Source organism: Anthonomus grandis, chromosome 2, assembly GCF_022605725.1.
Source record: "Anthonomus grandis grandis chromosome 2, icAntGran1.3, whole genome shotgun sequence".
NCBI lineage: Eukaryota > Metazoa > Arthropoda > Insecta > Coleoptera > Curculionidae > Anthonomus > Anthonomus grandis.
In genome coordinates, this window is record NC_065547.1 from 27,085,492 (window position 1) to 27,110,433 (window position 24,942).

The window sequence follows — 24,942 nt, forward strand, 5'->3', positions numbered from 1 at the left end:
GAAGCTTTTGACGAAGATCCCACAACGAGCATCCGGACTGTAGCTACCAATCAAAAAAGTGTATGGAAGGTCTGGTCTAATCTTCATGCCAACGGAAAGCATCCGTTTCCTTACACTCCGGTGCAAGATCTTGAAGAAAACGACTACCAAAAGCGCATTCAGTTTTGCCGCCTCCTGCTACATATGGACGTGGATAACCGCGATTTCTTGAAAAACATACTGTGGATAGATGAATCCAAGTTTTCAAGGGAGGGAATTACGAACTTTCATAATTTGCATTATTGGGCCCCAAAAGAAGAAAACCCAAAAATGAAGAAAGCCGTGTCCTTTCAAAGGAAATTCTCAGTAAACGTTTGGGTAAGCCTAATTGGTAATACCCTTATTGGTCCACATTATTTACCGGATAATTTGAATGGGGATAATTATCTAGATTTTTATTAAATGATCTGCCCGAACTCTTGAACGGGGTTCCAAACTTTCTCAATGAAGAACAACTGACGTTCCAACACGATGGGTGCCCAGCGCACTGGAGATTGGCGATCCGGGAGCACCTAGACAATGCATTTCCCAATAGTTGGATTGGCAGAGATGGCCTGCAAGATCACCGGACTTGACGCCGCTTGATTTTTACGTCTGGGGCCGTGCAAAAGAACTTGTGTTTTTCGAACCTATAAATACAAGGGAACAATTGATAGGAAAAATTAATGACGCTTTTGTAATAATGAGGCGGGAACTAACGTTACAGTATACCACAAGAAAAATAAGAAAGCGATGTTACGCGTGTATTAGAAATAATGGCCATCAATTTGAGCAAGGAATTCAAAAATTATTTTTAATAATTTTTGAATTATTAAAAATGATTAAAAATAATTTCGAATGGGGGGGATCCACCCCTCCCCCAATAATTTGAGCTGTTGGCATGTTGGCAAAAATTACATTTAGAACATTTTTGGTTTTGCCAACTTCTAAAAAATCGAATTCATCGGATCTCGTTTATTTGTTTTAATAGCGCAACCAGAAAATGTAATTCAATTAAAAAAAAAACTATTAGGCAATAATAAGTGTTGTTTCAGTGTATTATTAATTTTATCTACTGTAGGTAACTTATTTCTAAAAAAAGTGTGTAATGTTCTTCTAATTGCGGCTTTATCAAAGTCGGCAACAAATACTTTTTTCCGTTTCGGATATAGTTTAATAGTTTAAGAATTTTTTTTTTTATTTAAAGTAAAATTACTGTTTTACCGTTTTTTTAGGTGGAGTATAAATAATATCTACTACCGGGTCTGCAGGCTGTCTCCGTGTCAGAACTGTAAAAGATTTTAAAACTTATAAAAAGGAATAAAAATCACAAATCATATAAAAAAAAATACAGAAAAGCTATCCTCTAAAGGCCCCGATATAAAATTCGGCAAACTATTGTTAATATTATCGACCATTTACTTAAAATTATAAGTAAGACCGGCTCTGTGCGAGACCTACGTATCAATTTCAACCCAGATGACATCAGATGATAGCAGCGTGCAGCGCGGTCCGCGCTTTTGTCTATCGATTTTCTCTCGAACAATCGTTTTTGACCAATAATATGCACGGGGTTTCCCCGGTCGACTCCGTTTAGGATAAGCTGTTAGGTACGTGGTAAACGTGGTGTATCGCGCGGTGATCTGTGGTCTGATCATTGTTTGAGTTTTGAGTTCACTTCGCGCTTTGCCCTTATTCTGAGTTATTCTGTTTGTTGCCAGTTGCCATATTGGTCTGATGCGTCTGATACTTAAATAATAAACAATACTGTTACAATTGCTAGTGGTAATATGAAGCCGTGCCAGTCCCGCCGATATAAAGTCAAATGTGATTTGTGCGGAGATGTGTTTAACAACGACTATAAAACCATACATGAAAAATGAAAATAAACATCACCCAATAGCAAAATAGTGAGAGTTCGCATTGTTGGAGCTCCAAAAAAAATAATAATAATGATATAAGGTAGTAGATTTAAACAGAAAAAATAATTCAATTATTTAAATAACCATAAGAAAACTAAAATTTATCTTACTGATTTTAAGTTGTATTTTATTAAATCATATTTTAATTTTTAACTAAGATTCGACAAATTCCGGTAATGATGAATGTAATAACCCTGCAAAGAAAATGAAAACTGTCGGCGCCTTGCTTGTGTCACTTCCTGAGAGAATTTCGAAGGATCTGATATAATTTCTGATGATTTGGTATAATTTCATTTTAGCCATATCCCAAAATAAAAACATCGAATCTGACTCAATTGGTAAAAACTCTGTCTCAGATGTCAGGGAAGATGATGATGCATCTGACCATAATTTAGTATTAAATAATGACGGCTACAATAATGTATGGACGGAATGTTTGGGAAAGGTACAGTTCTTATTAAATTTGTTTCCTCTGCTAAAAGAAGTCTCAAAAGGTGTTGAAAATACTGATGTTGTAGATCAATATTTAGTTGCATTAAATATCAAAGAAAAAGTGACGATGTTACAAGATGCGTGTAAGGATGTTATAGAATCATGTAATAATTCCATTTTAATAACCGAAGCAAATCGAAAAAACAAAAATTTACGAATAAAATGAGGAAAATAATATAGTTCCGCATGATCCTGGTTTAAGAGAACGGAATATAACTGATTCGCAAAGATCTTACTTAATAGAATTAGGTCCTCATCAACCAGTCTTATCAAAATTCCCAAGTGATGGAAAGAATAGGTTTAATTCACAGTGGTACAAACAATTTCCATTTTTAGAATACAGCACCGTGAAAGATGCAGCTTATTGTGTTGTATGTTATCTTTTTGCAGCGGGGATAGGAAGGGAGAAATCGGATTTGGCCTGGATCAGTACGGGTGTCAAAAATTGGGGAAAGATGAAAAGTGCAGGTTCTATAAAAGAGGGTAAACTGCCTTAACGTTGCAACTCCACTTCTCACAAAAGTGCTTTATATGATTATGGTAATTTTTTGGTAAAGTCTAAACATATTGATGTACTCATTGATAAAAATAAAAGAAACCTCTTAACAGAAGAAAACCGCATACTTTCACATAATACGATTATAGTAAAAATCTTATTTGATGTAGCGGGAACCCTTGCAAGGCAAGGTGTTGCATTTCGAGGAAATGAATCAGAAGATGATAACATCATAACAGTATTATGCATAACAGTATTAGAAGGTCATAACAGTATTATGCAGAAATGGTTAGAAAACCAACATTTTCGTTCCTATCATACTACGTATACAAGTTACCGATCTCAAAATGAATTTATTCAACTGTTAGGTGATGAGGTGAGAGCAGAAATTGTCAAGGAGATCAATAAATCTAATTTTTTCACCATAATGGCAGATCATACCCCGACTGTTCAAATAAAGACATTCTTTCTGTAGCCGTAAGAACGGTTGGTATCAACGGAATTTCAAAGGAAAGACTTCTTTCGATAAGCGACGCAGATGACAAGGCTGGAATTGGCATAGCCAATGAAATTTTAAATATTTTACAGAATTTAAAAATAGACACTTCGAAATTAGCATTCCAGTCCTCTGACTTTGCGTCAGCGATGTCGGGTAAATTTAATGGATGCCAGCAGAAAATGTCTGAACTAGTAGGTCATAATATACCATACATACTCTACTAAGCACATAGAGTAAACACTGCTGTTGAACACTCTTGCAAGGCAAGTCCACTAGTGTCAGATATGTTTAACATATTGGAAGAAATCTATGTGTTTTTTACATCTAGTGCAAAAAGATACCAGATATTAAAATCACAATTGGAACAAGTGAGCAAGTTTTTTTGAAAAATCTTTCAAAAACTCGGTGGACAGCTAGAGCAGAAAGCTTACAAGCAATAAATAGATCATACGAAATTATTTTAGAGACTCTGGAAGACATATCTACAAACGTCAAAGTTGATAATAAAACCAAAGGCAAAGCACATGGTCTCTATAAACATATGCTATCTTTTGATTTTATCTCGTGTTTAATATTTTTAAAAACAATATTTTACAAACTGAAAATAGTTACAGAATTGCTTGAATCGGAAAGGCTTAACGTTGTAGATGCTGTAGAAGAAATTAAAAGCACTGCCAATATTCTCCAAAGAATCCGGAACAATGATAAATAATTACGTGACCTGATTGACGCAGCGAAACAATTCGCATGTAAAGCGAACATTTCACCCGAAGATGATATCAAAAAACATCATAGGCGGCGAATTATACCAAAAAAAATCGATGAAAACAATCAAAACACAACGTCTTTTGATATGTACGGATATTTTAAAAAAGAATTTATTTGTGTTTTGGATATTTTAATCACATTTTTACAAACAAATTTAAATGATGTCATAGAAAACCTTCGTCCAATAATAAAACTATTTTCTTTGCCATTGTCTAATGAAAATCTTTCTAGGGAACACATAAATCTAGTTCTAGCAATGTATACTTGCAACAAGCCAGACCCTTATGCACTGCAGGGCGAGCTCGAAATTTTTTTTGAGATATGCAGACAAAAAATGTAAGCTCTATGCATGACATTATGGAAGTGGCAGTACAACGGAAGGACTCATTAATATTAACCTTCCAGTTATGTCAATTTATTTATACTGTTGGATTTTCAGTTGCAAAAAATGAACGTTTCAATAGTTCATTAAAATTTGTAAAAAATGCTCTACGGACTCAAATGAAAAACGAACGGAATTAACTCTTTGATGGCCCTTAAATGCGAAAAAGATATTACAGACAATATTAATATATCTAAAATTATGTCAGCATGGTGCAAGCTCAAAAACCGTAGAATAAGAGTTACCCAAACTAATGTTTAAAGTATTATAATTTTAATTTCTATTTGTATTTTGTATAATAACTAGGCAAGACGTTTACTTTAGTATAAAGGATTACATTATTCTATTTTTAAAATTTTTGTTATTAATCCTATATTTTAAAACGTAATGTCCAATAAATGACTTAAGACAATTTTTTTTTGTCGGCAAAATTTTATTATATCCCTCCCCAATAATTTCGCTTCGGTCCGTCCCTGTTTGACACATCCACTTGTTTTCCGTCACTTCCTGTTTAACCGGCAGTTATACATTAACTTTCTTATTTTAAATGAGATACTTAATATATTCTTACGAATTTCGATAGAAAATAATATTCTGAGAACAATGATACTGAATTTAGTACTTTTTGTTTTATGCTTATAGGAAAAAAACAATTTTTTAAATTGATTGTGAAAGAATTTTTGTGTTTACTAATATTTGAAATGTTTACTGACTGGTATTTCTGAAAAACTGATTTAAGTAATAAACACAACAAATATTATTTTTCCGAGATTATTTGATTAAAAATTAAAATTTTCAATGTTTTCAAATTTTCAAAATTTACCAAATTGATTTTTTTCTATGAGTATAAACCAAAAAATAACAAATGCGGTATAATTATTTTCAGAATATTATTTTCTATTAAAACACGTAATAATATACCAATTGTCCCATTTAAAATAAAAAAGTACGTGTCACTTCCTGCACTCCTCTGTCGCAGATTGGGCCAAATTTTCACATGGCGAAATCTATAGTTCACCGAATAGTTAAAAAGCACAAATATCACCCCTACAAAGTTATTCCTGTGCAAGAGTTATTTGATGACGATTTCGATAGGTGAAATGAGTTTTGTGAACACTTACAAAACATGTGCAATCTAAATAATAATTTAGTAACAAATATTATTTTTTCCGATGAAGCCACGTTCTGTTTGAATGGTAGTGTGAACAGACAAAATTGTCGATATTGGGCAACAGAAAATCCGCACTGGATGATGACGAGTAATAGGTCCCTTTTTCTTTAAACAGACTTTAACGGGACAAGTGTATCTCGATTTTCTTCAATTTGAATTAGTTCCAGCATTACTAGCTTTATTTCCAAATCCATTGGACCTAGACTATCCTGACGAAGAACTAATTTTCCAGCAAGATGGCGCTCCTCCGCACTATGCTGCCACTGTACGTACATTTTTGGAGGCCATCGAATGGCCTGCTAGGTCGCCTGACCTAACACCTTTTGTGGGGATACCTCAAGTCGAAGGTATTTGTTAATAGGCCAAATAATCTAGACGACTTTAAAGAGAGAATTAGCAGAGAAGTGCGGGTCATAACTCCGGAAATGATTGAAAATGTGCAACGAGATTTTATTGATCGCCTTGGATATTGTCAAGCCGTGAATGGCAACCATTTTGAACATTTAACTTAATTTTTGTTATTTTTTTATTTGTTACATGAATCGTCTTTTTTTCGATAACTGTTGACTTTAGGTATAGGACATGATGCATGAAACATATGTAGAATTCCACGCGAAATTCCAAGATGAAATTAAAAAAAAGGTTCTTTCATTTGAAAAAATGAAGTTGATGGTCGTAATTTATTTTTGAGCAACCCTGTATATACAAACTTCACGTACAAAAATGCGCAACTTCAAATAAAAATCGACGGGTCCGAGCGTTTTTTTTTCGAACACACCCCTGAATTTTAAATGAATTTAGACATAACTTTTGGGATGCACTGTATAACAAAATATTGAAGTCATTAACTTGTGTATTTTTTTGTTTAAATAACATGTATTTTGTTTTATTAGAATTAATTTTTAATTTATTAAAATGCAACCAGTCCATATATATTTAGAGATCGGCATTGATGCTATTCTCTAGAACAACCTTGCTACTACCTGTACAAACTAACACTGTATCGTCAGCAAAACTAAAATAATGCACATGACATTAGCAAGCTTCAAGTTTAATATATACAAGGAATAAAACAATGGTCCGAGTACGGAACCTTGTGGGACGCAATAAGAATTAACTAACACTGAACTACGTGTATCATTTAATTTTACATATTGTTTTCTATGTTCGAGATATGTTTTAAGTGAATCAAAAAGTACTCCTATGAATCCAATTTTTTCGAGTTAATTATATCGGTATTCACAATATCAAATGCTTTTTGCAAGTCGACAAATACCGCCACAATTAATTTTTTTTTATCCAATGCTTGTGATATGTAATCTACAAAATCAACTGTTGCGCTAAGAGTATTACTGATCTTAACAAACCCATATTGGTAATCATCAAGTGGTAAATTTTTATTAAAAGACGACATCCTTTTTTTAATTATTTTCTCAATAATTTTAGAAAAAACACTTATTACCGAAATTGGTCTGTAGTTGTTCATCAAAGACTTATTACCTGACTTAAAGAATTGAGAAATTCTAGTTATTTTTAGTTCTTCTGGAAAGGTTCCAGTAGTTAAAATATTATTTGTTAACCTTACCAGAGCCCCAGTAATACGCTCTTTCAGATTAACAATGTCGTATACTGATAGGCCATCAAGTCTTGTCGCAGAATTTTTCTTTAGTGTTAGTATGATTTCATTTACTTCGAATTCAGTTGTTAATTGTTAATTCTACAAAAGCAGTATTATTACAGTCAATCTCAGGAAATTAAATGTTTTTTCCTAAATACCTAACGTTATTTTCAACTCTTTTACAATACCATGAGCAAAATGGGCATTCAATTTATTTGCTACTTCAACAATGTTAGTTATTTCCCCATCATCTGTTTCTAACGAATCAATATAAACTTTGTTAGGACCGTTACCAAGAAAATTATTAATAAATTTCCATTGTTTTTTAACATCTTTCCCTGTTCTGTCCCATTCCTTCAAATCAAAATAAATCTTACAAATACATTTTTCTTTTTTCTAACAAATTATTTGGCGGTCAACAATTAAAAAAAAAATTAAACATAAAAACTCCACAGCATAGGATCGGCTGTGTTTGAGGATCTTTTGGGCCCTTCCAAGAAACACACTAGAGGCTCTCGCATTCTTTTGCAACAAATATATTTCCAGCAGTGCTTGTTTCTCTGCACAAATATGGTGACACCAACAATCCATTCGATTTTAGGCCCATAGATCTTCTATTTTGTCATAAAAGTTGTTGAGTGAATGGTTAAGAAAACAATGGTTTCATCTTTGAGCAAGTTTAATCTGCTAAGTCCTAACCATTTTCTTATCCTATCCAGGAAGAGAAATGCACAACAAACACTATGTTTAGTATTCTTGAGGTAATCTACACCAATCTCAATAAGGGTGATGTGGCTGCAGTTGTGTTCTGTTATGAATTTTATTGTATGGAACACAGAATACTGTTCACGAAACCTACGGCTTTTGAGGCTCATCCTTGCAATTCAAATTTAATAATCATTTTGGTTATATTATAACAAACTTTTTAACTTAATTATACTCAATAATAATAGTTAACAGTCATTTTTGTTTTTAACATACACCAAGATGTTGTAACATCTGTTTGTGTATGCTGAGAAATCACAAAATTTTAGTAATAATATAAAATATAACTAACCATAATCTACAACTAAACAAAAATTCTCCAATAAAGTTTCCCTTTCCAAAACTATTTAAAAAAAATTAAATTTATCTATATTTGAATAAATAAATTTTCTACAGACCTTACTAAAGTTTTTAATATTATTTATATTTTTTACGCTGTTTGGTAAGATGTTATAAAATTTCGGGGACAAGTATCCTAAAAATCGTTGCCCTATAGTTTTTTTTATGTTTGGTATTTTTAGATGCCTGTTTATATTATTTCGGGTTGTGTAGGAATGACTAACATAATTCTTGATTTTTTCTGATCCGATTTTTTCAAATGCATGTTGACAATATGTAAATTGAGCGTATATTAAAAATTTCTTCAGAATATAATTGTTGTGTAGGAAATCTTTTTTGATTTTTGTATATAACTTTTAAAATAAAGTTTTGTACTATATTAAGTTGTTTTAAACAATTCTTGTATAGACCTCCCCAGACAATCACCCCATACCTTAACAAGGACTCAACCAAGGATTTATAAATTAAAATTAGTAATTTTTCATTTAAAATATTTCTCAAAATATGAAATCGATAAATAAGTTTACGGATGTTTTGTGTTAATTTTAGAATGCGTTGGTCCCATTTTAAATGTTTATCCACAATGATACCCAGATATTTAGTAAATGAAACTTCCTTGATATCAATTGATTCAAGTTTAATTTGTTGAAAGCTGGGGCGATTAGCAGCTGTTATAGAAAATGCAATATAGTTTGTTTTTTGACTATTGACACTTAATTTAAAAGAATCCAGCCAGTTCTGGACTGTTGCTAGACCAAGTTCTGCAGTTTTTTTTGTGTCTCCCCAAGAAATTCCGTGAAACACCGCAACCGTGTCATCTGCATATGATATCAGTGACCCATCATGAATTTTAAGATTGGTAAGAGCGTTAATATAAGTTATAAAAAGTATAGGTCCAATAACTGTTCCTTGTGGAATTCCAATTTTTATATAAGATGGTTCACTAATCTCATTATTTATTTTTAAAGACTGTTTTCTGTCCCCCAAGTAACTTTCAAAGACCCTTGACACTGGACCTCTAATACCATAAGATCTTAAAGTATCTAGCAAAAGCTCATGCGGTACAGTGTCAAAGGCCCTTGCTAGGTCCAGAAACACTGCCAAACACTTTCTATCACCATCAAAAGCCTGATTCACTCGCTTTGTTAATTCGCAGACAGCATGGGATGTGCTGAGCCCCCCAATGAAACCAAACTGATTTTGTGTTAATACGTTATTTTTTTGTAAATAGTCAATAAGTCTATCTTTCAAACATTTTTCGAAGAGCTTGGAAAAATTATTGATCACACTTATAGGACGATAGTTACCTATTTCACATTTATCACCTGATTTATATATTGGAGTGATTATTGATACTTTAAATTGAGTAGGTACTGTTCATGTTTTAAATATTAGGTTGATAATATGAACTAATGGTTCAATAAGGTAAATATGAAATTTTTTTATAAATTTTGAGCTAATAGTATCTATCCCAGGCGCGGAATTGTTTTTTAACGAAAAAATATGTTTAATTATTTCATTCCTATTAGTTGGTTTTAGAAACATTGAAGATACACTGTTATGATTAATTTTGAATTTTTTTTTGGTTTTTTTTATTTGGTTCTGCATATTTACTCCTACGTCTATAAAATACTAATTACAAAAGTTTGCCCTGTCTTTGTTATTTGAAAATTCTTTGTTATTATTTTTTATTTTTATTATGTCATTTCCTTTAGTAGTAATTTGATTTGTAACCTCATTTATACCTTTATAAATTTTGCTCATATTATTCTTAGATTCTTCAATTTTTGTTTTGTAATAGTCATTTTTACATTTATTTATTATTTTACCCAATGAGTTTCTATATGTTTTATATTGTTGTTCTTTTTCCAAACTATAATTGTTATTCAATTTTCTTTTCATTTTGTCCCTATTTTTTATTGAACTTATAATAGCAACAGTTATCCAAGGTTTTATTTTTTTAATTATTTTTTGTTTTAATAATTTTGTCTCTTCAGAGCTTTGTATAATATGTTCGACAACATTATAAAAAATTTTGGTTGCAATTTCGACATCATTAATATTTAAAATAGTGTTTTCCCAATTTTGTTTTATAAGTAAGTCTTTTGCCTTCTCATTGTTTAATATTTTTATAGTTTTAATTTTTATATTATTGGAAACATTACCTGCCCGAACCTCGTCTCTAGCAAAATTAAGCAACACAGGATAGTGATCGGTGACGTCAGTTTCCAAAATAAAAGAAAGATGTTTATTTTTGTTTTCCAAATTTTTTTTTTTAAGGAAAATGTGGTCAATACAGGCTTTTGATGTTAATGTGACCCGTGTAGGACCAGTTATAAGGGAGTAGAATCCGTAAGACATCAAGAGAGCTAGGTAGTTATTTGTATCAGCTGAATTTTCAGATAGAATATTTATGTTTATATCTCCCAGAAGTATTTCTGTTTGCTGATTACATTCACGTAATAAATAATTTTCCAGGTCATCGAGAAAAGACGATACTACCGTCGAGGGAGGTCTATATATACACGTTATGCCATATTGTATATCGATACCTGAATACAACAGTGAGATAAATCCTAATTAACTGTTTTTGAGATAAATACACCATACTAAAGCTAAGGCCAAGCTTAACACATTGCAACACTAAGATCTCGACAAAACTATATAAAATATTAAAAAAAACCAAACTTCGCTGTTGCTTTTTCTTTTATTTGGGCTTGAGTTTAATGCAATACTGGGTTTTTAACAATATCTCAGGGTTGCTTTAATATTCCTTCAATCACGTACATGCAACATGCAACATGTACATGCAACACTGAGATAAATGTAAATATCTCACTGTTGCAATGAGGCGGGAAACATTTTGTATAAATGAACGTCGTATATTTATCTCATTTAATTTTGGTTTTCTAACCTAACAATTCTGTTTTTGTAAAATTTATCAGAATTTTGTGTTGTTGTCTAAACAATTTTAGCCATGTTTAATAAAAATTTATTGTTTCTCTCTATGTAAAATCACGTGGTTAAACAAAAATTCACTTCACAAATATTTAATTACCACCATACAAAATCAGATTGCCATTATCTCAAAACAGTTAATTAGGATTTATCTCACTGTTGTATTCAGGTATCGATATCAGTTATAGCTAAAGTTATCCTAATAAAAGTAATTCCCGACCTAATTAGTTTTATATTTTCTACTTTGTTTATGTTTAAATTATTTTTTATATAAACAACCACCCCATCATTCTGGTTACAGTCACCCCCACTATAATACATTTTAAAGCCCTCTATATTAAATTCATTACCAACCAATTGCCATGTTTCACCCAAAACAATAATGTCGCTAGATATTAAATTATATGTTTGTAGAAAAACTATCATTTGATCAAAGTTTTTTTTTAAACTTCTTATGTTAAAATGAATGATATTTAAGAGTTTGGAACCTATGTTAATTTTTTTGCTTACATAATCACAGTCCGTACTTTGTTGATCCGCATTATCTAAAACGTCCAGTTCTTGTAGCACTTCTACCTCTTGCGTATTATTCGCCATAACTTCCATCATAGTCAATTTTGTTTTTCAAAAGCGTGATTTGATGTTCAAAAGACGGACAAGTTTTGTCGTTTGCGGCATGATTTATATTGTGCTCCAAATTAAACTTTGCGTTTGCATGAATACAATTGATGCATTTTGTTTTTTGGTTTTTTGGGCACTCCTTAACTGCGTGTTTCTCCGAACAATACTCACAAAAGACCTCATTCGGACATTCCGTATTTTTGTGAAAAAATCCTTGGCATTTAAAACATCTGGGTACACTTATATCTTCAAATACTGGGTAACGCTGCCATCCTATATATAGTTTCTTTACTGCAATTAACTTATGAAATAATTTGGCTGAACAATTTCCGTAGATAGTATAAGAATCTCTTTTTTTATTGAGTTTAAAGAAAGTTATTTCTAGGTGGTCCATTGCTGCAATAAAATGATTTTGTTCCCGGATTCTGGCCTCTACAAATTCACTATTTAAATCGTCTTTATCATTTATTTTATAGTCAGTTATCTTGAAGCGGGGATTTCTTAGTTTTGTCACCTCTATGTTGTAGCCATTCAATTTTTCTTCTGCTTCCTTTTTAAGTATATCTATATCATTTTTTCCCTGGCATTTAACTAGAATATAGCCGTTTTTTGTACTTTTAATACTATTTACACTAATCTTTAATTCGGCAGGATTTATCTTCTTTCTCAAGTCTTCCTTTATTTTTTCTATGTTCTGGTGTTTTTTTGGCCTAATAATAAGGCTAGGAATATTTGTTTGTTTTTGATGATTTAATGGCTTTATAAGGATATCACTGTATTGTAAGGAATTTAATACATGAGCTTCACTTTTACTGGATTCAAGACTTTCTATTTTTTGTTGTAGTAGGGCAATTATTTCTTCTTTGCTTTCTATTATTTTATTTTTATCCTCTATGGTTCCTTGAAGAAGATTGTGAGGTTTAAATCTTTGACATTCAGTGCAATCAAATCTTAAAATTCTCTTACCTTTTAGTTATAGGACCTTCACTTCCGATGCTGACAAATTCCCACAATTCTTACATATTCCTTTTCTGCATGTGTCACATTGGAAAAGTGGTTTAATTTTAGTTTTACACACATTACACTCCATTTTTAATGAGCTTTTTATTGTTCGTAAAGTTCATTAGTAAAAATTGCTAGGTGCGGCAACACCGACAAGCTAAACTAATTTTTAAATTGATATTCCTTTATTTTTGTTTGCAGTTGAGCCCACTGTAAATAGGGACATTAAGGGACCTAATTTTTCAGGCTATTCTCAGTTGTGATTGTCTGGCACGGCAACACCGTTACTCTATAATTGTACTAGAAATTGTACAATTACAACTCAACTCATTGTTCAGCTCATATTTATCAGGTCATGTTCAGAAGAACAACTTTCACAATTTTTCCTCACAGGAAGTGCAAGAAGATCCACTAAAGTTCCCCAGGATATTTTGGGACCACTACTCTTCCTGTTATATATTAATGACTTGGCACTTCTACCAATAAAAAGCAAGGTAACAATGGTTGCCGATGAGATCACCATTTTATGGCATGAAGAATTTGACAGCTCTTGAAATGACTGTGAACACTCGAACACTGATCTTTAAAAAATTAAGGAGTGGTGTGATGCAAATAATCTTTAATTCCTCCAAAACAAATGTGTTGAGTTTTAAGTGTTCTATGGATTGTGTTGAATAATGAACCTATTCTAAGGCACCATTCTAGCAAGTTTTTGGGTCTAACAATTGATGATGAGCTTAAATTTCAAGATTACCAAATTATGTAATAAGGTTTCTTCTGGTTGCTATAGGCTATTACAATAATTTTGTTAGACTTTTGCCAATTACAACCGATTCACATTTCTCAGAAGAAACATAATTACACTTGACATCTGTCAGATAAGTAAGATTCAAAAAAGGATAAGACTATTCCATTAATATCCAGTTGTTTTACTTTTACTAAAAGTTGTTTTAGGTCTAAGAACACAATTCCAATACTCTGGCCATCATCTTTCATATGCTTCTAAGTATGCAAAAGCAATTGTATTACACACTCACATAAGTGATACCTTCTAAATCCAGATTAACAAATTAACAAATTAATAACAAAACATTAACAAATTTTTCAATTGCTGGAATCAAATTTTTTGAGGCGATAATGTTCTTGCATTTTACCAACTTTCAGAATTAAGTTTATGATTCAACAATGGGTATCCTATAATCTGAAATATAGATTTAAGAAAAATGAAGTCTATGTTATCAGAACATAGCTTATTAACCTGTTGAAATAGTAATTTTCTCAAGTCTGAAAAATTCATCTGCTCAAATGTGAAAAAGAGAAGAGAACAATTTTCGTCAGTTAAAGTCATTTAACTATTGCTTAACTCCCAATACTTCTTCCCTTTTAATTTTTAAAGAGTCAAACAAGTCTTTTTCCTGCTAAAATGGCTTTTTCTTCAAAGTCTTAAGTTACATGGTATTGTTTTTTCAGTAAAGACTCTAATTTTGCTATTTTCAATTTATAATGATCTTCACTAGTACAGAGTAATTTGTTTTATTTTATTCAAGAAAAAAAATTAATAAAAAATAACTGTGAGACAGAAACTACAAGTACAGGAATTTGAGCTTAAACCAGAAACAAATATGCTACCATGGTTGAAGTCTTAAGATAGTAATTTCTAGTTAAGGTCAATGCGGGCAAAAAAAGTCTAGTTTAGTTAAAACAGGAACATTGACAGAAGCAAGAACTTAGTGATTGATAAAAGATGTGGCGGCAAAATCAAAACAAAACTGAGTAGGGTTAATTGGAATAAATGTAAACTGGGGTAATTGTAGACACATCTAAAATAAGAAACACAACAACATTTAGATTTCAAATTTGGCGCGAAGCTCGCTATTCGAGTCGTGCCGACGTCAGCCGAACTCGGTTTCCCTCGAAATTTTACTCCTGTTTGTGCTCTTCTTGCATTAGTTGGCTGATGCAATTTGATGTGTTTGGTGGTTTTATGTTGAATTTCGGCACTGAAGTTTTCGAATGCAAATCATCGAGGTAAGTTAGATGTTTCATTTGAACGTTGTTTGTTCTACTATTGTGTCTATTTTACGCCTAAATGTCTGTCGACAAATTTTATAATCACTAAAATAATTCAGTGTTTCACACTGAATTAGTGTTTCACACATTTCCCCCTAATAAATTTGTTCTTGGGGGAATGGTATACACACTTTTGGGGTAATTGTAAACATAATAAAATTAGTGTCTCGCCGATAATTTATGTAAAATGAGTAATTTCTTTGTCTTCTTGCAGTGTAAAGATGCCTCATACTTATGTAAGGAAAAAAGAAGCACCTTCTTATACAACTGAAGATGTTGCGAATGCCGTTGCAGATGTCCAAAATAAAAATAAAACGTATCGTCAAGCAGAAACGTTCTATGGTATTCCCAGATCAGTTATTTACCAAAGGATAGGAGGAAGAAAGACTCCATTAAATGTGACAAAGGGTGGACGTTCTCAAGTTTTATCCTCAGATATCGAAAATGAAATAGTGAAATGTTTATTGGCACGTACTGCGATGGGTCTACCATGTGACAAAGCAGAACTTAGACAACTGGTTGGAGAGTATGTTAATGCAAAAGGTTTAAGAACACCATTTAAAAATGGAGACCGGGAGAAGACTGGTACTACTCATTCATCATGAGAAGACATCCTGAACTGTCTCTTAAGAAACCGGAACATTTGCAAAAACTGCGGAAGGATGCTAGAAAACCTGAGATCGTCTACCATTTTTTTGATGACCTGAAAAGAATCATTGATGAAAATAATTTAGATGATAAAGGAAGCTTTATTTTTAATGCTGACGAGTCAGGTTTAAAAAATGATCCCTATCGTATTAGGGCAATTGAAGAGAAAGGAAAGGCCCTGTGCCGGATATCTGGAGGCTCTGGAAGAGAGTCGACGACAGTCTTAGGATGTGTTTCTGCCGATGGAAAAGCACTTCCACCGCTCATCGTATTCAAGGGAGCTGGAGTTCAGGCTCGTTGAACTTCCAATAGCGCCTATCCAGGAACTCTATATGCGGCCTCCACTAATGGATGGATGGAGGAGCCGCAATTTTTCCAGTGGTTTACGACAGGGTTTATACTCAGGGTATACCTCACATTAAAGATTTAAGAACTTCCCAAAACCTTCTAGATCAAGCAGCTCTACTGTTGTATGATGGTCACAGCAGTCATATGAGCGTCAGAATTATTGAAGAGGCAATGCACAACAATATTATTTTGATAAAGTTTCCAAGCCATCTTACGGATAAGCTTTAGCCTTTGGACAAGTGTGTCTTCGGACCCTTAAAGATGAACTGGAATAAACAATTGGTGAGTTTTGGTAAGGAACAAATGGGACGAGGGTGTGGACGGCTAACTAAGGAAAAATTTACCGAATTACTTGGCAAGAGTCTATGGTTTCTAGCAATATTATATCTGCATTTAAAAATACTGGCGTATACCCAGTTTATCGAAACAAATTCCCACAAAATGAATTTACACCAGAAGACTTGGCCAAATATGAAGCTGCCCTCAAAGCTCCAAAATCTGTAACATCCGATGCTATTATTATCCAACCAGTATCCTCTAAATCAACTGCTGTTGCAATTTCTGAACCAAACCCACTTCTACCCACGGTCGACGATCAAATGCCTTCAACTTCATCATGTTGTAGTCAACATCATTCAGTGTCATCAGCTCAAAGCCGACAGCAGCCTTCTACATCGTCAACTGACTACCAAAAATTATTAGTGGCATCTACCCATAGTCCGCAACCATCGATGTCATCGTCTATCAGTAAATCAACAGAAATTACCAACATTTTCTTGCCACTCAGCCGCCGTGAAGATATTGATATTGAAGAGAAAAAACAAGTCATACCGAGATTAAAGCAACAAAGATATGGAGAGGTATTAACAACCAACCAAGTCTTAGAAAGACTAAGAGAAGAAGAAAAATAAAGGAAAAAAAAGGCTAATCCGAAAACGGACAACAAAAAGTTAGAGCCGAAATTGAAAAAAATGAGAAGTGAACCAGTTGCAGAGTCGGAAAGTTCTGATGGAGAAATAAGTCTAGGTGATACTGATGATGAAATAGATTGGGCAGAACCAGAAAAACAAGATATAGAGCTTAAAACAGTCAAGAGTTCAGACTTGTCCACAGGGAAATTTATTCTTGTGCAGTTCAAAGGTGGAAAGAGAAAGACTACTCTTTTGAAATATGTGTGTTTAATTGAAGCTGTGGATGAAAAATTAACAAAAATTAAAGTGACTGGTCTTAAATCCTGGGATGCATCAAAAATGCTTTTTAACATTGTTGAAACTGATGTCAGTTATATAACCTTGAATAAAATCATTGGTGTGCTTCCCGATCCTGGCATTCAAATGAAGGGAGCGAGAATACTATACAACTTTCCAGCAATAGTTCCTGTTTATGAGCAAAACTAATTTTTTATACCTATAATATTATCATAATTACATACTTAGAATAAATTTCTTTTATTAGCATTCTCAAAAATAGTTTAGTTTTAGTTAAAATAAACAGAACTGTTGAAAAATATTTACTTTTATCTCGATTTTTCATTTATATTCCAAGCAAAACCTTTAAAGTCACTTTATTTTGGGGTAAATGTAAACACAACTTATATCAAAAAATATTTTGCTACACAGCAACTTTATATAGTTTATTTACATTTGCCCCAGGTTTTTTTCTGGTAGAGTAAATGTGTCAAGAGATGCTTGTTTACAATTACCCAATAAGAGTAGGGGCAAATGTAAACGGACAAGCATATTGAATATATTTTTTTTATCTTAATGTGACTTGTAATTACAGAAAACCACTAGTAATTATCAAAGAAGATACTATGAGCTATGTGACTGCTAATTTACATATATACCATAATATGTGATGTCCACAAAAATCATTTAGCAAGTCAAAACATTAAATAACGTCCACAATTACCCCAATTAACCCTATCTTTCTTAAATACAACCATCTTGTATGACTGCTAGTGTGATAATCAACTATAATTGATAAGTTTTATTTTTCTTACAAGTTTTAATGTTCCATTTTCTGAATTCAATGATATTTATATTTTATTGGCATTATTTTAGCAGCGAGAATTGATCAAAAGCTCTATTTGTGATAATAAATTAGTTTTTTTTGGGTTTGAAAACAGTCTTTATCAAGGGTCTTTATCACTGCCCCTTTATCCATAATAATTATCCAATTTGCAATAACAGTGTTTATTTGCAATAATCATATATTTTGTTACTTTACCAATTACAAAATTTACACTCTTCTACTTACTGGGAATGGTTTTTTTCCTGTATGTGCTAATAGATAAAGCTAACAGTGAAGCAAGACTAACAAATAATAATAATGTTCTAATTTATAAGTTAACAAGAATGTGTAGGTGAGTTACAAACATTTTTTCATAAGCATTATTACTTACAAAACACGTCAACAAGAATCACAGCAAAAACCACCACAATTAGATAATTTACAGATACAGAAGGCATTTTAATAGAAACATAGGTCAGTACTTTAAATAGATTTCAAAACCCACAAGGGGAATACTGAATCGTATTTCAATAAAACTTATAATACACTGACTTCCTTGCTCTATTTTACCATATTTAGTAACTTTCACTTATCAGCTTTCTGCATAAGGTCAAGCAAAGGCATTTTTACATAAAAATCTTCAAGATTGTTTATATGTTTATAATATAAATTGTAAACAAGACGTTGGCAAAAAATACATTTCAAAGTGACAGCTGACAGCACAGCAGTAAAGAAGGGGCGCTTTGCAGAATTCACCGGTGGATACACCGCGTTGCATCGGCAGTAACCGAGGCGTTTCAGAATTAACCCGGTACCATAGAGAAATGAATATTAAATACTTTATATTATACTTTTATATACTTATACTTTATATACTTATACTTTTATATACATACTTTTAATTACTCTATGCCCGGTACAAAAAATCCCACGTTTTAAAATTAACTGGTTACAACCGACGAGGCATCGGATTAACTGATTTTAGGCGAATAACCAATGCGTTTTGGTTTTTACCGATTTCCGATTGGTATTTACCAAAACCACAGCCGACTTTACTCAAGCCGCGAAATAACAGTTGGCAACGTCGCAACACTTTTACGCTTTGAAAGCGCGGCTCTGCCGAGATGGACGTTCAATTTAGATTTTGCTTTATTCAAATGAGAATATTTTATTTATGTGATTGATTTATTGTTTCAAATATATATACGCGCCGTTAATAATTATACAGTGCTTTTCTTTGAAGTCCCCCCCCCCATTTATTTTTTGAACGGGTCAAAAAAAATTTTTGAAACTTGGCATAAGTAAATTGGTCTATAGATACTATTTTTCACTGTAAACTAGGTAGTTGTAAATTCCAAGATGGCAGCTGGGCGACATCTTGAGAAAAAATTTTAAATAGAAAGGGGGGTCGTGTGGTACCTCATTTTAAAGGTCTCAATGAGTACTTTATAACCCTGAAATATTAGACATATCTTAACTCGTTTCAAAATGGCGGCTTAATAAAAAAGTATTTTTTTTTATTTTAACGTTTTACATTTTTATGATTTTTGAATAGGTAAAAATCAGTGTACGAAAATAAATGCGTCACTATTTTATTTTGACATAAAAACGACAGTTCTAAATGTCAAAATAACACATAAGCGCCATCTTGAATAAATGCATTAAATAGAAATCTTGTGTTACCTCATTTAAAAGGTTTTATCGAGTACTTTTAATATTTATTACATGGACTCGGTGGACTCCGTTTTGACCTGTCTAAAAGTAACAGCCAAAAAAATATACTGTTGCGATTTTATTAACGTTTTTAATAATAATATACAAATAATTTATAATTTTTGAATTTTGGATTTAAAGATTAACTTTTTGGTTTCTAAAGACTTACTGAACCGCCCTCGTATGTCACATTTCACGTTAAAGGTTATTGAACATTATTTAGACATTCCAAAAACCAAATAGCTATTAAAAAAACTCGAAAAAAAAATTTAAGATATTTTTCCTTAACCGGTAAATTACTCAGCTGTTACTTTTAGGCAGGTCGTTGTTTAGACAAATTAAAATCCCTTGGGAATTCATATCCAGTTTTTCTAATCACAGTTATGTGTATAAGTTTAGTGTGTATATTTATATAACACTGATTAATTATAATTATTTTCATCTTAAATTACAATTATAAATTAGTTTAGTTAAAAAATAACTTCTGGTTCTAAGTTACGACACAAGATCCAATGTGATCATTTCATTTATTATTTTTCTTTTTGATGTATTTAAATCTCAAGGATGTAATCTTATATCTTGTGAATATTATTTAAATAGGCCAAAGTGCACCTATGCAATAATGTTTAGTCAAAGCATAGTGAGTGCTGCTGTTGTGATATGCGTTTTGTTTCAATTAAATTTATGTTTTGAGAATGTATGGTTGATAGTTTGTATTAAATATTTGTTAGTTTTAGTGTCATGGCGAAGGAGGTGGGTGGATGTGCGTAAGTCAGGATATTTTTTATGGGGTGATGGCGGTTAATACAGCAATACGAGCGGTTAATCAGCAAGATAATTTGATTAATCAAGATTATAAGAGGGTAGGTATGAATTTTACTGTTGCGCATTCTAATATTCGATCGATGAATTTCAAATTATGTGTCTGATTACCACTTTGACATTTTGGGACTGTCAGAAACGTGGTTAACTCCTGAGCATGATAGCAGTAGCTTCGAAATTCCTGGATACAAACTTATTAGGAGGGATCGAGTAGGAAGGAGTGGAGGCGTAGGGATATACATTAAAAACAAATATAAAAATGAAAATATATATTTTAATGTAATCTCAGCTGATTTTGAATATGCTAGCATTAAACTTAATATAAATAAAAGATCAATTCTGTTTACAACTGTATATCGTCCGCCTTCATCTAATGCGGATCATTTTATTGATTGGTTAGAGGAAATATGTAGCTTATCCTTGCCATTTTACGATCAGGTTATCTTTGTTGGAGATATTAACATTGACTTTTTAAAACAACATTAACCGAAAAAAAAACTTGTAAGACTCTTAGAAATTTTTAACCTAAAACAGGTTATTACAGAACCTACTCGAATAAATTTTGCTGCAAATAGTTTTAGCCTCATTGATGTTATTATAACAAACCAATCATCAATCATAAAAAAATCAGGTTCAGTAAGTATTTCGCCAGACATTTCACACCATAATATGGTATATACTGTTTTGGATTTTGCCAAGGGACGTGATACTGTCAAATACATCCTGTATAGAAATTATAATAATATAAATCGCGATCAGTTTAACTTAGACGCAGAACAGCTACCATGGGATAATATAGATTGACATATTTAATAGGAATATATTATTTTTAATAAATAAACATGCTCCGCTATTATCCAAAAAGGTAAAAGAAAAACCGTTTACGCCGTGGATTACAAATAATATTAAATTTCTTATGAAAGAAAGAGATAAGGCTCATCGTAGATATTTGAAACAAAAAACTGAAGCACACCTCCAGTACTATAGGCAATTAAGGGATTTCACTAAGCATGCTGTTGCGAGGGAAAAAATCACCTATTTCAACACAATGTCACAAAAGCATGGAAGAGAATTTTGGAATGCTGCAAGAAAATTAAACCTTGGCTGTAAGAGGAATTGTGGCTTACCAGACAAGTTTTTAAATACAACTGCTCTTAGGAACTATTTTTCAGGTTTAAATACTACAGCTAATACTTCAAATGAAAAACTTAATTTTTATAAAGCTAATAGGTATTTTAACACAAGGTCTTACCTAAATTTTACACAATTGGATGAGCCAACATTAATTAAAATCATTAAAACAATACACTGTAACGCAATAGGTGAAGACTCCATAGGCTTAAAAGATCTAGAAATGTGCCTACCATATCTTACAAAACCATTATTAAATATTTTAAATAGCTGCTTATTACAAAATTTTTATCCTACAATTTGGAAAAAAGCTATTTTGAAACCTCTAGCAAAGGTAGCTGATCCAAAAGGGTTTAAAGACCTCAGACCCATTAGTATACTGCCTCTGGTATCTAAAATTTTAGAAAGGTTTGTGCACCAACAAATATGCTGCTTTGTTGATTTTTACAATATCATCCCGGACTGCCAATCGGGTTTTAGAAAGAACTTTAGCACTACCACGAGTCTAGTACACTTTCTTAATAACTGTAGGATAAATGAGGAAAAAAGGAAATAACATGTCTTGGATTATTGGATTTTAGTAGAGCTTTCGATTCGATACTTTAAACCACGAAATGTTAGCTTTATTATTTTGGTTTTTCTAATAACGCGATTGATTTCTTTAAGTCATATCTTAATAATAGAGCGAATTGCGTAGTAATCAACAAGGCTTCTACAACTGAAAAATCAAGTTATTATCCTGTATCTACCGGTGTTCCCCAGGGTTCTATTTTGGGGCCGTTGCTTTTTTCATTGGATGTTGCAGATATGAAATCCTGCATAAAGTACTCAATGTTACAACAATATGCTGACGATTCCCAGCTGTATACTTCATTTTCACGTGAAACTCTACCCATAATAGAAGAACAATTTAATAAGGATTTAGAAAATATAGATAACTTTTCCTGCGACCATAATTTGAAATTAAATTCGTCTAAATCATGTGTAATTTTTCTGGGTGGTGGAAAAAACGCCCTTAATGCAGCAACAACTTTAAATGCAAAAATTCGTAATGAGCAGCTACCAGTAGTACGAGAGGTCAAAAACTTAGGAGTATACATTGATAGCGATATTTCATTTCAAACACATATAAAGAATAAGCTTTAAATTGCATACATGCGCTTAAGAAAACTTTCCGGCTTAAAAAATCATTCACCTCCTAAAACTAAATATTTTTTATGTAACACACTTGTTTTATCCTTATTTGATTATTGTGATGTGGTATATTCGGATTCATTGACTGAAGACTCCGCTTACTCAATACAAAAACTTCAGAATTATTGTATGCGTTTTTCTTACAAAATTCCATTTAGAAGTCACATTTCTCCTTATTTAAACAATAATTTAATTCTAAATATGAAAAATCGTAGAAAATGTATTCACACGTATTCATTCGTGTATAAAGTTATAAAAACTAGGGAGCCATTATATTTAGCTAACAATTTTACAAATTTTCTTCATGAGCATAACACTAGATTTATAAATTTATTTAGAATACCACAACATAGAACATCAAATTTTCAAAAATCTTTTGTTTTTGTCGCCTCTCAACTTTGGAATAGACTTCCGGCTAATTGCAAAAGTTTTCCGTTTACTGCATATAAAAAATATATTCGTAATAAACTGCTTGATTCTCAAAAAAACAATACTTAATCTACAATAAAAATTAAAAGAGCTGAGCCGCTCGATCTTCTATTGCTGTCTACTTATTATTGTTATAAACATTAATTAATTTACTTTTCCTGCATATCCAGAACCGCCGCCTGCTTCGCCTTACTTAAATATGATACTCAACACATGCATGTCTCGATTAATTAAGAAAATCTTTTTTTTTACTTTTTACTTTTAAGGTTTTTGAAAGGCTATGCCACACAGGTTCTATCTTATGATGAACCTGTGTAAACGGTTCTCTATAATCGAGGCATGGTCCTATTTATCATGTATTTGGTGGGTTGTACAAGATATGTATATTATTATGCTACAATTTTGTATATGATTATTTATTTACCTTCATGATAAATAAATTTGTTTTGAATTTGAATTTTATGCCTGAACGGACTCTTCTACAGATAATATAATACAATTCAATTCCAATACTGCACATAGCCACACATTTGATAGATTTAACTCCATATTTTTTAGTAGAGAAGTTTATTAGAGAACTCTGTACAATTAAACTAATCAAGATTTTTTTTCTATTAAAACTATAAATAAGATCTACTATTGGTTCGTAAATAAGTGCAAGTTATCTTTAATATTATTCATATGAATAAACCAACTGGTATTTACCGATCCTTGCCATATCTTGGCAACATTTTATGGCAGCTGCATGAATTTTTGTATTGTTCGTTAAAAAACATTCCCTTCCACCGGAAGATCGCATTAAATCATTGCATGCCTGCCAGAATAGTAAAGCATTGGATCTTCTAGAAACTCTTCTAATTTTTAACTTTTTTAAATTCAGTTTTAACAACGTACTTTAGTAAGATTCTGTTCTCACCCTTTATTTTAGTCTTGTTATTTTTTAACATATTTACCTATGACTATGTATTTTTATAAATATATTGTAGATGTTTTACTCGAAACTGCAACATTGCCTATCTCTGACGTAAAATGTCAATTTATTGAAGCTTTATGCGTTAATAGTTTGTGTATGTATTTATGCATTTTTGATTAATAGTTTTTAAATAAATTTAGTGGAGGATGACCGAAATACTTTTAGTTACCCATTGATTTATATAAATGTTTTAAAAATGCTGATAGTCATCATAAGTGTTTATCATTTTGTCCGGTAAGTGCTTTTATTTTTTATGTTTACGTAGAGATTTAAGGCTTTTATTTTTAATTATTTATGAGTCTGATGATTTGACCTTACCATTTGACTAAAGTTTTATTGAATTTACCTTGATACTGTGGATTTTTGTTTTGTTTTATGTTATAACTTTCGAAAAAGAAAACATGTCGCGATTCGTACCAAACTATTTAGGGACATGATGCGTCCCTTGCGGCAAATGGAGAACAAAATGCGTATGTTGGAACAAGAATTCTTCCGGCCGACGTCGTTTATGAACCGGCCGAGGTTTACCTAAAATATCCAGAAGCGAAAA

At 32.0% G+C, this 24,942-nt stretch overlaps 3 protein-coding genes across 4 annotated transcripts in view; 2 read left to right on the forward strand and 1 right to left on the reverse strand.

Annotated features, from left to right (window-relative positions):
• Positions 1 to 18,782, reverse strand: part of LOC126747844 (endoribonuclease CG2145-like) — a 28,878-nt gene extending 10,096 nt beyond the window's left edge. The window contains exon 1 of the mRNA XM_050456751.1: positions 18,522 to 18,782. Within this exon, the coding sequence (XP_050312708.1) occupies positions 18,522 to 18,588 (67 nt within the window). The 5' untranslated portion in view covers positions 18,589 to 18,782. The remainder of the gene's footprint in view (positions 1 to 18,521) is intronic.
• The window catches only part of LOC126747854 (proteasomal ubiquitin receptor ADRM1 homolog), a 421,821-nt gene that overhangs the window by 256,475 nt on the left and 140,404 nt on the right, over positions 1 to 24,942 (forward strand). The window lies entirely within an intron of this gene.
• LOC126747911 (ER membrane protein complex subunit 7 homolog) overlaps positions 1 to 24,942 on the forward strand; it is a 325,016-nt gene that overhangs the window by 145,419 nt on the left and 154,655 nt on the right. The gene's annotated exons all lie outside the window — the stretch shown is intronic.